Source organism: Branchiostoma lanceolatum, chromosome 12 (genome assembly GCF_035083965.1).
Source record: "Branchiostoma lanceolatum isolate klBraLanc5 chromosome 12, klBraLanc5.hap2, whole genome shotgun sequence".
Classification (NCBI taxonomy): domain Eukaryota; kingdom Metazoa; phylum Chordata; class Leptocardii; order Amphioxiformes; family Branchiostomatidae; genus Branchiostoma; species Branchiostoma lanceolatum.
The window spans coordinates 7,471,829-7,484,840 of record NC_089733.1 but is presented as its reverse complement, the minus strand read 5'-3'; the positions used below and the strand labels follow the sequence as shown (position 1 = coordinate 7,484,840).

The following is a 13,012-nucleotide window of genomic DNA, read 5'->3' as shown; positions in this document are numbered from 1 at the left end:
AACAATATACATTTTGCAACATACATGTATCAGCTCCATTGCTTTATCTGAAAAGTCACTGACTTCGGATAAACTGCCTAGCAATTTATGAAATAAAAACACACAGAAAAGCACCGATTGCACGAGTTTTGGACCGTAACATTGTTCTTTAGTTGGTATCATCCTCCCAGCATTCCCGATATGCTCGCTTCATTACCTCCCATATCGGCCCTGCAATTTCCAGCCTGTGAACTCGCTTCTGGCGACGTCACCACCCAAACAGCTTCAGCCAATCAGAGGGTTTCCCAAAAGCTCATCTTGACCAAAAGCGCAAATGATGCTGGGAAGCTATCAACCAATCAGGTTACGTCTTACGTCGCTAATTTGGGTTCAAAGCCAAAATAACGGTTGTTTGTACCAAATAAGGCTAGCTCATTAATTATTCATGAGCCGTAACGGCTTTTCGTGCCAAATAAGGCTAGCTCATAAATCATTCATGAGCGACTGTCAATAACGTCGCCCGAAGCGAATTCATTGGCTGGATCATCATCATCATCATATTGTAATCTACGGAATAACTGTTCCTTTGTTGTTCAAGGCACTACACAATATGTGACCATATTCACTATAATCTTTTACGTTGAAGCTCAGTCTCATTCAATGCCAATGGTGTCAGAGAGAAATAAAAACTAGTTCAACCCCTCTAGGATGCATTAGAAAAGACTGGAAACTTTCTCAAATAGCTTCTCCTTCTGTGAGCAGTTTCGGTCACCCTGGATCTTCATGTCGGTCCAAGCCTTGGTTAGGTCACGTGGTTTCATTCCATGTGCAGTCAACAGATCTCTAAACTTACAGTACCTGTATGCAGTGTCCTTCCAGCACGAGAACTCGGGGTGGTTTTGAGGCTTGATGCCAGCTTTTTCCGCACAGATTCCCAGATAAACATCTTCTATCTGAACAATAGGCACTTCGAGTGACGTCATGTACAACTTGTGTGCTACGTCAGAAGACATGACGTAACCAGCACCAATACAATATGACGGATAAAGCCAGCGCGGGAAAATCTCTGTATCCATGTACCATTTCTTCCCTGGGGTTCGCTCAGGAAATGCCCATGACACAACACATCCCAGCATAAGGTTACATGTAAGTTGACCTGCAGTGTGCATATAATCCGCTAGAGTGCGCACCAGTCTTGGGTAGTTCACAAACATATCGTCGTCTGTTTTCATGACGAATTTTGCCAGTCTGCAGTTCATTGATGTCCATTTCAGGGCAGAAATTGTTTTCAGCGTCAGATTCTCATATGATTCATACGCATCCATTTGTACAAGGTCGCCATACTTTCGACTCTCTTCGATGAGCGTTCTTTGTAAAGTTAGATCGTCCGTTCGTCCAATGACGAACAACGTTGCAAGCTTGTATCCCATGATGCTTGTCTCGTTGCCCCATGTATCTCTGATGGCCGCTCTTGCTTCGAAGTGCGCATGTCTTGACGTTACCATGACAACTAAAAACAGGTCAGGATCGGCACACTTGCCTTGTGGATTTATGGTAAAATCTAGACTGTAGTCTGCTGCGGGAATGAACCAGCTGTACTTCATCTTCGGGTCGCTTTTTAGAACGCCAACTTTTTCTGAAGATGAAATCTTCCATAGCGCAGCGTAAGCAACGAAGAAAGCAAAAGAGATTAACACAGCCAAAATACGGCCACTTTGCAGCACTGGCTTCATGTCCACGCTACTTGTCTACGAAGTGGTGAAGTGAAAGTGACTCTCGAAAGTGTCTCCGTTGGCAATCAAACGTCTCATCTCGTATTTTGAGAGGAAACAGAGGAAATCCTGCAGAGGCAAAAAACAGAATTGATAAAGCATCAAAATAGACAATTTGACAGGTGAAAACTATCAAGCTACGTCATCATCTGACGTCATTTAACTGTTCTGACTCATCCCAACAATTAATTACGAACACCTTGTAGATTTTGCCATGTGTACGTAATATATTGCTTACGGCTAATCTATTTTTGCTAAAGAATATGGAAGTTCTTAAAAGAGCCATACCCCAGTTTTACCCAACGCTTCGTTTGTACTGAGGCTTCAAAACAACTTATAGATAGCGTTAAGTCAATATTGTTTTTGTGGTGTTGAACTAAAAGTCCTGTTTCGCATCACCACCACGAGTATTGATGTTGTGAAGCTGTCTCCCATTTGTGATTGCTAACAATACTATTTCCTTTCTATTGTGTCCTTGACCAGTACCTGAACATGGTGCTACACACCGTAGTAGTAGTAGTAGTACTTAAGTGTGTGTGCGTGTGCGTGTGTGTGTGTGTGTGCGTGTGCGTGTGCGTGTGCGTGTGCGTGTGCGTGTGCGTGTGCGTGTGTGTGTGTGTGTGTGTGTGTGTGTGTGTGTGTGTGTGTGTGTGTGTGTGTGGACGTCCCGTTGCACACAGGGAGCAAGAGAGCATAACAAGGTGCGACAAATTAAACGACAAACATGTCCCGGAATACATACAGAGAGATCGTTGGGGAAGGGGTACCGTCATAGATGGCAACTGTCTGGGATTGCTTCACATACTTATTTCATCATCTGGTTTGTGTTTACAAGCCATGACGTAAGACTAGTTCACCTCCTTGTTATATTTCATATTTCATATTTCATATTTCATATTTCTTAATTCTTATTTCATATTTCATATATCATTTTTCTATTTTTTCTATTTATATTTTATGTTTTATGTTTTATATTTTATGTTTTATATTTCATATTTTATATTCTTTATTCTATATTCTATATTTTACATTTTACATTTTATATTTTATATCTTGTATCTTATATCTTATGTTTCATGTTTCATCTTTCATGTTTCATCTTTCATGCTTCATGTTTCACGTTTCACGTTTCACATTTCATATTTCACATTTTATAGTTAAGATTTTATACTTCATACTTTATATATCTCAGATCTCATATTTCAGGGATACCTGAAAAACAGGCTTGCTGCCTGAGTGTACTTTTCCCTGTATAAAAAAATTAAATGAAATGAACCTCCCCACAATCAGCTTTCTTTCAGTGTAAAGCTTGTATACATCCGCTCTACACTAACATGCTGCATTTTTTATATCGTAATCCGTTAGCCTGAATTCAATGGAGAGAAACCCCCGGACAGCTGGAGTTTGCGTTATACAGACTAGTAATCCGTGTGTCATCTAAAACTGTGCCTACAACTATATACATGAGTACTACAAACAAACGATTGGACTGGATATAAATAGATTAATCTACGTACGAATAAATTAACACAATTCAGTTCCAAAATTATCTAGACCTTCTTTATTTACCGTAAAATATTAGTCTGCAAAACCATAGGAAACGTTGTTATTCAAACTGGCTTCACCCGATTAGTGGCCAGCGCCTGCGCTGCTTTTGATTTCACAGCTATCAGACCTCTATGTCCTCTATTTGATCCTGTGCCAACTAAGTCATCTTTCTTCTGGTATCAGGACAGTTTGGGCCTCTTGCCGATCAGGACGATTCGGCACCAGGTCCAGAACGGCGTGGTTTAGGTAGGGTTATGGTTAGAATTGGGGTTAAAGGTGAGTTAGAATTGGGGTTAGAGTTGAGTGAGAATTAGGGTTTTGCGCCGTCTTTAAGGCGTAATGTAGACAACCAGTCTTAGGCCCGGTGAAATCGTCCTGATCCTAGCCTGACGAATCGCGCTCCTAGTGGCCAGCCGGCCTGTAACCGCCATCCCCCTGGGGGTCAGTAACCTCCGGCTGAGAGCTTGTGTAAACACAGGCTAGCCCTGATCCGAGCTCTAAGGTGCAGAGCTGTCCTGGGCCGAACTGTCAACATCGACATCCATTTAATACTGTAAATGCAGAAATGTTCGCGATGGTTTATGTTCGCGGTATTCGCGGTGATCTCTTTAGTGCGAACTTGAAACCTCAGCGAAACTTTTTGCACATCTATGACTGTAGCGCTACTATCGAACACTTCATTTTCTCCCTACCGCGAAATAAAAACCACGCGAACTTAAAGTCATCTACAGTACTCCCCCCTCCCCCCCTAGCCTGGATGCCAGACCCCCAATCCCTAAGATATCTATGGAGTGGGGGCAATAGATATTTTAGAGATTAGGGGTCTGGCATCCAGGCTATAGCGCTACTCCCCTCCCCATGACTGACCTTTCTTTCTGAGCATGTCTTCCACTAGCTACTACAACTGAGGAGAATCCGAACAGTTACTTTGCTATGATCACACTATGATCGTCCATGGATCGAACATTCTGAAATCAAGAAGATTTCTAAAGAATTTATATCATAAACAAAAGAGCTAAAATCTTATACAGAATCTATTGTATCAAAGCTGAGCCTACCCAAGCTGAAGCGGATCAAATGACCTCTTCACTGTGGCGTGAGAAAACAGCGGCCCCAGATGTACTAGCAAACTGTAGTTGGCACATTGAGGATTGAGGCGACCTCCCCTCTGCCAATGAAGACTCCAAGGAGGGACCGAAATTTTCTGTAGTTAGTCTCGGTCGTGTCGGGACTATTATGGTACCATGGTAAACATCGTAAGACTATCTCATGCAATTATGGAGGAAAAAAAGGTGTGGGGCTATCACCAAAAAGTGTGGGCTGACTATCACGAGGCAAAATGCGTGGGTGCTATAAGCATGTGAATTGTTCGGATGAAAACCCCACGAAAGAGGCACCAACCCCGGGATGCTTGAACTATATCACGTCATGGTTGGAAAAAAACGCGGAGTGAGACCACATGTGCAGCCCTGGTCTTGACTGCATCTACCCTGAGCGACTGGACAGGGCCGCTAACGATTTCCTTCGGCGCCCCAAGACAGTCAGCCCGCCCGATCTTAATCAACGCGCCGGGTGCTAATTACAGTATCGGCGAACTGGGACCTCTGTGCCGCCGAAGAAACTGGCTAAAGGGAACCGGCTTAAAGGCCCGATAAACTGTCTGGAACCCGGGGTAGACTCTATCATTCCCAAGAACTAGTTACTAGTACTCCACGTGTAATACCAACGCTAACCGCTGGGGGCATCCATGCATGGCCGGAGGGAGGGTATGTCAAAGCAGCACAGTTTGGACGATCTCAGGAAACAACTTCGATTACTATAGTATAGAAGATAGAAAAATAATATATCAGGAATTAAACGAGATATGAAACAGAATGTGAAGGGTGCTTACCGACATGAGGGCCTGCATGCCCTTTTTTTAAAGCGCCATGCGCTATCTTAATTCACCGTTAATCGTAGCCGGCCGCTCTAATTCAACGTTAAACGTTATCGATATATTAATCGTGAAGCGTTACTGGTCATTTCAATTCTATACAGCGAGTTATTTGTCATCCTGAATTCAACGTTATTGAGTAATTCCTCGTTATGCAGGAAATAGCGTTTCAGCGGGTCAAGATTTCAAAATTGTATCCGGGTAGCAAGCCCCCGAACCACCTAGGATCATCGCGGCTCCGGCGAAAGAATAGGTCGGGAGGGCGCCCCCTCCCCATGGGTATTACTGAGCCAGGCCGGATCTCTTGACACATAAAGAAGAACCTTGAGTACCGTTGCTAAGTAACCGGTATGAGTATCCAAAATCAATATTCGGCAGTTGAAGAGTAACAGGAAGAAAAGAAATGAATCAAAACAGGCACCCATACCTTTGGAAAGAAGTGTCCTACATTATATTATGCTCTCGATGAAAATTAAAAATGTAATTGCCAACAGAAAAGACCCAAATTTTCGACTGATGAACTCCAGTCTTTATCGTCATTGGGTATATGTTAGATAAAGGAAATTTTGGGTAACGCAAGAGGTAGGAACAGATAACCAAGGCAACGTGTGTGCGGCGCATGCGTACTGTGTTCGGTCTAGGTTGCCATGGTAATAATTTGGCATGCCCACCTGCGTTACCCAGAGTGCTCCATTTTCCCAGCATGCAAAAGGAGTCCGTTATATGGCCTTTTAAATCTGATAATTTGGAAGCTGCAATTATTTCCGATTGGGTCAGTGAATAATTCATTAAAATCGGCTTCAAATCTAATAAAGTCAGGAGAGCAATCTCTTAATTGACTTTTCGTTTCACAGACGTCAAATGCCTTTAAGAAGTGCAATAGAATGTTTAGATTGCTCATAGAGAATGCTCATGTCATATTCGCCCCCCCCCCCAGAAAAAAATCGCTCATGTAAAACCGACTTCTTGTCGTTTTTCTGTGTTGATTCATTGATCAGAGTTGCACACGAAAGAGCGCGAGTGACGTCACTGCGAACTAATGCCGATTTAAGCCGAAGATTATCGTGAGCCACTCGGAAAGCCGATCATATATCGTACAGTGTTCAGCCCCATCGGAAACAAGACGACAGCACAAAAAGTACGCCAGTCAGCGTGGTAGAATTCACAGATGCCCATACAATCATACCCGACGAATCATCTCCTACTCTCCTACTGTAGAATAAGAAGGGATTTCTATATGCCTTTTGGAGACGTAGATTTCATATTACATATGATGTCCAAACTGTCTCGGTTTAGTTGTTATGACACTAGAAGTGACCCAGTTTCCAGGTGTATAGCATGTCATCTACAAACAATGGGAAATCTATTATCTAGAGCTGTACCCAGGTGACAGCATGATGGTACCATCCCTTTTTAATTTCACACGTGCTATTCCCATGGTTACCATATCTAAAGCGCCTTAAACAGATCATGTGTCGTCTGTACACGTCCTAGTTTTTCAAACATGGCAAAATCATGGTAGTACATTAACATTTAGATCTTTCGAAAACGTTATGGAACTCTTAGCAAAGTGATAAATACAAGTAGAATACTACATTGATCAAGATATAGAGAAAGTGTTATAAAAAGCAGAATTCACAACTTGCCCACTGTTGTTCTGTTAACGCTGAACAAGAAGAGCGGACACATAATCCCTTATAAATTTCCGAGTACAAATGATCTTGAATAAGGTCATGCCCTCCTCCCATCTTTTTTAATGACGCCCATGATCATCATGCCTCTCTTTCGTATGACTCCAAGGAAAAGTCTTTCCACGAAAAGACCATGCGCATGTGTACGTACACACAACCTTAATCAACTTTACTATAGTGTATATGTAAACGTTATAATGGTACTCTCAACATACCGGGGTAAATAGAAAGATTATAGCCCTTTCTCAGTTCTTCTGTTAACACTAACAAGAGAAACAGAAGCATCACCATGTTCTTACAGTTTAAGAGTGCGGACGCTCTTGAATTAGGTCATGCATCCTCCTCCTCCCTACCTGTTTGGTGGACGCCTTGGATCCGATCATCCATGCATGTGCCTCTCTTTGATGTCTCCAATGAACTGAACCTTTCCATGTACAGACCACGTGCTTGTGTACGTGCTACTGAACTGTACGTTACAGGGAAGGATCAAGTGCGATTAAAAGATTACCGTAAATGTAGAAATGTTCGCGGTGGTTTTATGTTGCGATTTTCGCGGCGACCGTTTCACCGCGAACTTAAAACCACCGCGAACATTTTTGTCCGATACTGTAGCAGTATGTGACTTTAGCGCTGCCGCAATCTTAATCAAAACCACCGCAAACACTCCATTTTCGCCTCAGCGCGAAATAAAAACCACGCAAACTTAAATGCATTTACAGTAACTTACCTTCACAGTGTAGAGTGAGCAGTGTATACGTAATGAACGTATCCAGTAGACACCGTGTAAGCCTAACAGCCTCCAGTCACAATGAAATCAAAGAGTGATCTTCGACAGTCTATTTACGAGATATCCATACGTTGCTGTTACGTGCGCAGTGATGCTCTTCTGAGGATGATCATATGGTATGACGTCAGTTGTTAGAAAGCCTGCGTCCGGCCAATTGATCTCCGAGCAGATACGTGGTTTCGGTTCACATTTCAGGATACCTTTGGATTTGGACGGTCGCTACGTTTACGATCTAATTATAAAATTCTAAATAAGCCTGGTCACCAGTCTCTTAAGTCGGCTTAGGTGTGTTTTACCGGACCCAGTCTGCTATATAGACCCGATTCACTGGCCCGATATTGACCCGATATTGAACCCAGTCAGATTGTCTTCTTAGCTGCCATATAGAGTTTCGCAGCCATTGTAGTTTCGCCGCCACCGTAGACGGCGACGTAATTTACACCAAGGACGTAAACCAACACCCCGAGCGGGCTAAGCTCTCTGGGCGGGCGGGGGTCACCAACAGCGCCGTAGAGATATCGAGGAGCCGCCGATGGTATGGTTTCCAGGCTAGATCTAGATCTGCGAAAGAAACAAAATGAAGTATGTGGATAGAATAAAGGGAGCTTTACTTTCTTGTTGTTGTCTTGGTTTGAAACGGTTTCTGTTGTCAAGTACCTTAAGAACAAGAAGTGTCATTAAGGGGTATTCACCACTACCTATTCACTAACGTGATATTCTCTATTGTGAGGTGGGCGAGCACACATAAGTGTTTATCACAGCCATAACGACCACATATACCTACCGCAACACCCGAATCGTCTGCCGTGTCAACCACCTGCTATGTTCTGCACCCAACCGGCACGCCATGAACACGCATCGAACGGGTTTTCTATGGAGTTCGAATCGCTCCGCCTTCCGCACCTTAGCAACGCGCTGTTCTTTGCACGGCAGCGGGATGAAATTTCATCCGACTTTGACAGCTACGTGAAGCCTGTTTATGAATGTTGCGTTATGGTCTCATTCCTGTGTTAGGCTGTTCCATTGGAATCAACGTTGAAATACGCAAGTTTATGACTAAAAATCTAGAAAACAAAACAAAACGATGGAGTCGTTTTACTTTCTGTTGGAAGCACAGGTGTTCGTCATGCAGCAAAAAAAGATTCACCCAAAACTAACCGTGACAACGATATTTATCGCATTTCAAACTGCAGGTACCCACTATCCGCACGAGGCCGCTGTTGAACCGCCAGCGCCGACTGCAGCACTCATAGAAAAATGCGTATCGCTCGTATCCTATCGCTCGAATGACGAAACTTTCATACCTAATCATGACAGCTGTTAACAAGCTTTCATCTCAAATTCTTCTTATATCAGGTCGGGCCGATAAAAGGCAATTTATGATCCACCTAAACACACGCCTCTTATGCCCGGTTATTGTTTTTGGACGGATTCTTTGGGACACGCGGAGTAATACAGGAATGAGACCTTAATTACCACCGATTATTAATATGGTGTGACAAATTAAAGAATAGTTGACCCCTAATAATCTCTGAAAATATTTCCGTCTCAAGTCGCTCCGTTACCTAGCAACGCGTCAAGAAAGGTCGCCTACATTTCGCTCTATGAGCAGCTCCACCTACCAGATTAGATTAGAAGTACAAAAGATCTTTAATTACCATTTGACTTGTCGGAAACAGTAATTTGGTGACATTTTTATATCTTTGGTTAAAGTAACATGCCCTGAATAGAATGCACGAAATCAATTTTTTTCGATACTAAAATCTTTGCGTTAGCTGGGAAGAGAGGGATAGTACTGGTAACAGCATCTCGTTAAAAATCTCCTCGAGATAAGCCCCCCAGAGCAAAGACATCCACATTGAACGAGTAGCTGTAGTTTTGTCGAACTTTCGATTTTTTCCCGTTTTTCTATATGTCACCAAGCCTAATCACAAAATGGGAAGCCCGCCGAAAACGCCTAAATCACCCAAAAAAGCCAAAGCCGAACATCTGCTTGGAGAGTACACCATGCGCAATACAAGAAACTTCAATACTGATATTCCGTAAAAGATGTTGTTTAATTGTCACATTTTCGGAAAGCATAGTTAAACATGTTTGACATAACTATAATTTACTGTGGGCATTTTTCCAGTGCCCATATGAGCGTATATACGCGTTACAGTAAATGTATATATAATATACACCGTAGGGCTACACAAAAATCAAACAAATTTTAGATTGAAAATTCAAACGAAAGAGAAAAAGATGAATATACGCATTATTACTAGTGACTGAACTCATGACTGAGCATTTTTTTGAGATACAACAATAATCCGTGATGCATTTATATCCAGGAAGGTAGTTAACGACCTTTTAAAAAGTGCTTTTTGAGGGTGTTCTGAAAACGTAAAGACTAAGAGGCGGGGTAGAAAATACGAATACTTTTTACATGTATTTTGAGGCTCTTTCTTTATCATCTAAAAAACGAAAGGTGAGTATGAAATAAAGAAAATTGAGATGAAACAGTTGCTAGTATGCACTGTCACCCCCCCCCCCCCATTTCACTGAGATAGCCCTTTACATAATTTATAAGCTGAAGATGTCATTGTTGATTATCCATTAGTAACATCAAACACAGAGTGGCCACTACTAAACTCCGGGTTAGCTGTCACAGATTACATGTCGAAACAGGAAGGCACAACCGCACGCCTCTACAACATAGACTTTGTCAACATTGTAATTTAAATCGAGTAGAAGATGAGCAACACTTCGTCCTAGACTGTAAATTATACGATAGCGAAAGAAGTGTATTTTTTAACCTAAAAGAAAAATTCCCATATTTCGAACATCTTAATGCAACAGACAAATTCATATCTTTATTACGCCTGGATAATCCTTGTATTAGAAATATTGTCTGTTCATATGTTTACACATGTACAAAGAAGCGAGAGGAAGTCGACTCTACCGGACTAGTTTAGTTTAATAACACGTTTTGTCTACACTATATGTTTACAGCTTGTATTGTTGTATTATGTCCTTGTATGTTCCATGTGTTAAGTTAGACGACTTGTACCTAGCCCCTCGGGGCATGAATGCACAATAAAGGTCTTTCATTCATTATTCATCGTTCTGTGTTGTGTTGTGTTGCCAAGGGCAAAATACGCGATTTCCCTAGCTATCATTTATGCCCTTGCACAATTTCCATTGGTTATGCGAGGGGAGGGGGGGAAATGTACAAGATGGCATTGGTAATGCTGAAATTAGGTGTCTCTTTTGCAATAGGTGACATTTGCTTGGATTGCGAATATGCGTCATAATATTGGAATGTTTGGTACTTAAGATATACATTTCTATGCCACTTGAAATGATTTCTACTATTCATAACATTTTCTTCCGTAAATATGTTTGAAATGAATGTAGCTTTCTCTGGCCATAAATATTTTAAAATGTGCATTATGCTCGGTTAGTTTTATTGAATCCACACGGGAATAATAAAATATGCATATGCAGACTAAGCTAGGCGACTGGAACAAAAAAAATAAATACATAATCTAATACACCACCCCCCTTCGTAAAAAAAGAAGAAGAAAAAACAAAGGTTAAGGAAAGTAGCTTTTTTTTCCAAATTCACAATCAGTATCTTTTCTTCAAAATTCACACATACTAGTAAGAATCGAATACATGCAGTATATACCCATGAAGTCAGCCGAACAACGAAAACACCTATTGGCTTTTGGACAGTATACAACAACAGACGACAAGTAGGGTCCCCGTTCCACTAGACGGCGATCGTGCTGCGCTCTCGCTGCGACCTAAGTCGGATTTGCCGAATCCTTGATTTCATAATTAAAATATCATGCGAAATGTAACAGTATGGCTGAAAACAAAACCCGCACAAAGCTTAGAAATATTTGTTTTTTATGTATGAAATTCGTTGAGCGATCTGTTAAATTTTAGGTCGCAGAGAACGCCCGGTGAGAGCGCCGTCCTAGTGTAATGGGGGTACAACCAGTCTTTTGCTTACCTTTTAAACATAGGTGTCTACAGCCTCTTCATCAATGCTTAAGTGAAATAAGTGTCAGCACGGTACATGTCCAACTTGTGATACAATTTGTCGAGAAAACAAAGAAAATCGGGCACCGTCCCGTTATAGCTCTTTCGCCAGATAATGGCCAGATGGCGTGTACACAGATGCAAATTTCTGCTCGGGGTCACAATTTAAGTTGAAACGAACAATAGAAAAGCGGTACATGTACAGCTGCTCTCAGTGGGACGTCCAAATATCGATTAGGGTTACTTCTATTGTCTGCTATAGTAAGAGCCAAAGAAAACACACACACGCACACATACTGTTAATGAGACATTTGCTGTTTTGCGAATTCTCTAGTAATTTCGCGTAACTCACGAGACAAGACCTAGGGACAAAGATAATAATGTTGTTTCAGATTTAAAAATAAAATCGTAGCTGTAGTTTCTCAATAATCGTAAAAAGACTGATGTTGTAGTCTGGATATGGTGAAAACAAAGAACTGGAATTCTAGGAATCTCATTCCTTTGTCAAATGATGTTGACATAACCTTCTTGGTAAAATGGTCTTCGTATGCTTGCAGTACCAAAATCAGCCGCTAGGCACTACTTGTGCGCCTGATTTCTTTGAGATAAGGGCTCAACGGGCCCACATGTCTACTGGTATGTAGTACGTATATACTAAGCTATCTGTTATGAGGGTCGACACATTGGAAAACTGTAAGAGCCATAGAACAGTTAAAACCACTTTACTTTATTATCCAAGACCAAAGCATATGTAAATCAAAATTCAATCCATGATTTAATGTGACACAAATGAAAAAAAAAGGATACATGTACATAAAGCACATGTACATTGTCTTACATAAATACATATATGTATTGTTCTATCATCAAATCGAATACCATATCCAAGTCGTCTAACAAAAGTGAAGTGTGATTAACTGTGAAGTTAACAACTACATGTATTGAGAAAAATGATACATTCTAAATTGAAAAACTGATACATTATTTTTCAATACAGCTAATTATACACCACAGAGACTATTTTACACCAAAAAACGAAGATATCATATTATGGCAGTTTATACCAGAAGAGCCCTGCATATAATATATATGTACATTTTTGCTTCACCAATTTACACACTGTTTGAGAGTTAAAACTTAAATGATTTCAGTTGACAGTTTTTCAGAACATTAAAACATCTGTTAGCCTGAGTTACATCCTCCGTAGTGACCGATGGCTCAATGCTTTTCGAATTTGCTTGCATGGGTAGCAAGCGAAAGGCATTGAGCC

The 13,012-nt window shown here is 41.4% G+C and overlaps 1 protein-coding gene across 1 annotated transcript; it reads right to left on the bottom strand.

Moving 5' to 3' along the window:
• Positions 1-324: 324 nt before the first annotated feature.
• LOC136446472 (beta-1,3-galactosyltransferase 1-like) lies at positions 325-12,345 on the bottom strand. Its single transcript, XM_066444853.1, has 2 exons — positions 11,714-12,345; positions 325-1,820 (listed from the first exon to the last, which is right to left on the bottom strand). Exon 2 carries the CDS (start codon positions 1,710-1,712, stop codon positions 693-695), a length of 1,020 nt encoding a protein of 339 aa, XP_066300950.1. The 5' UTR covers positions 1,713-1,820; positions 11,714-12,345; the 3' UTR covers positions 325-692.
• Positions 12,346-13,012: the final 667 nt, after the last annotated feature.

Excerpts from the sequence above, each read along its gene's own strand:
- LOC136446472 (XM_066444853.1), bottom strand. The coding sequence starts at position 1,712 with ATGAAGCCAGTGCTGCAAAGTGGCCGTATTTTGGCTGTGTTAATCTCT.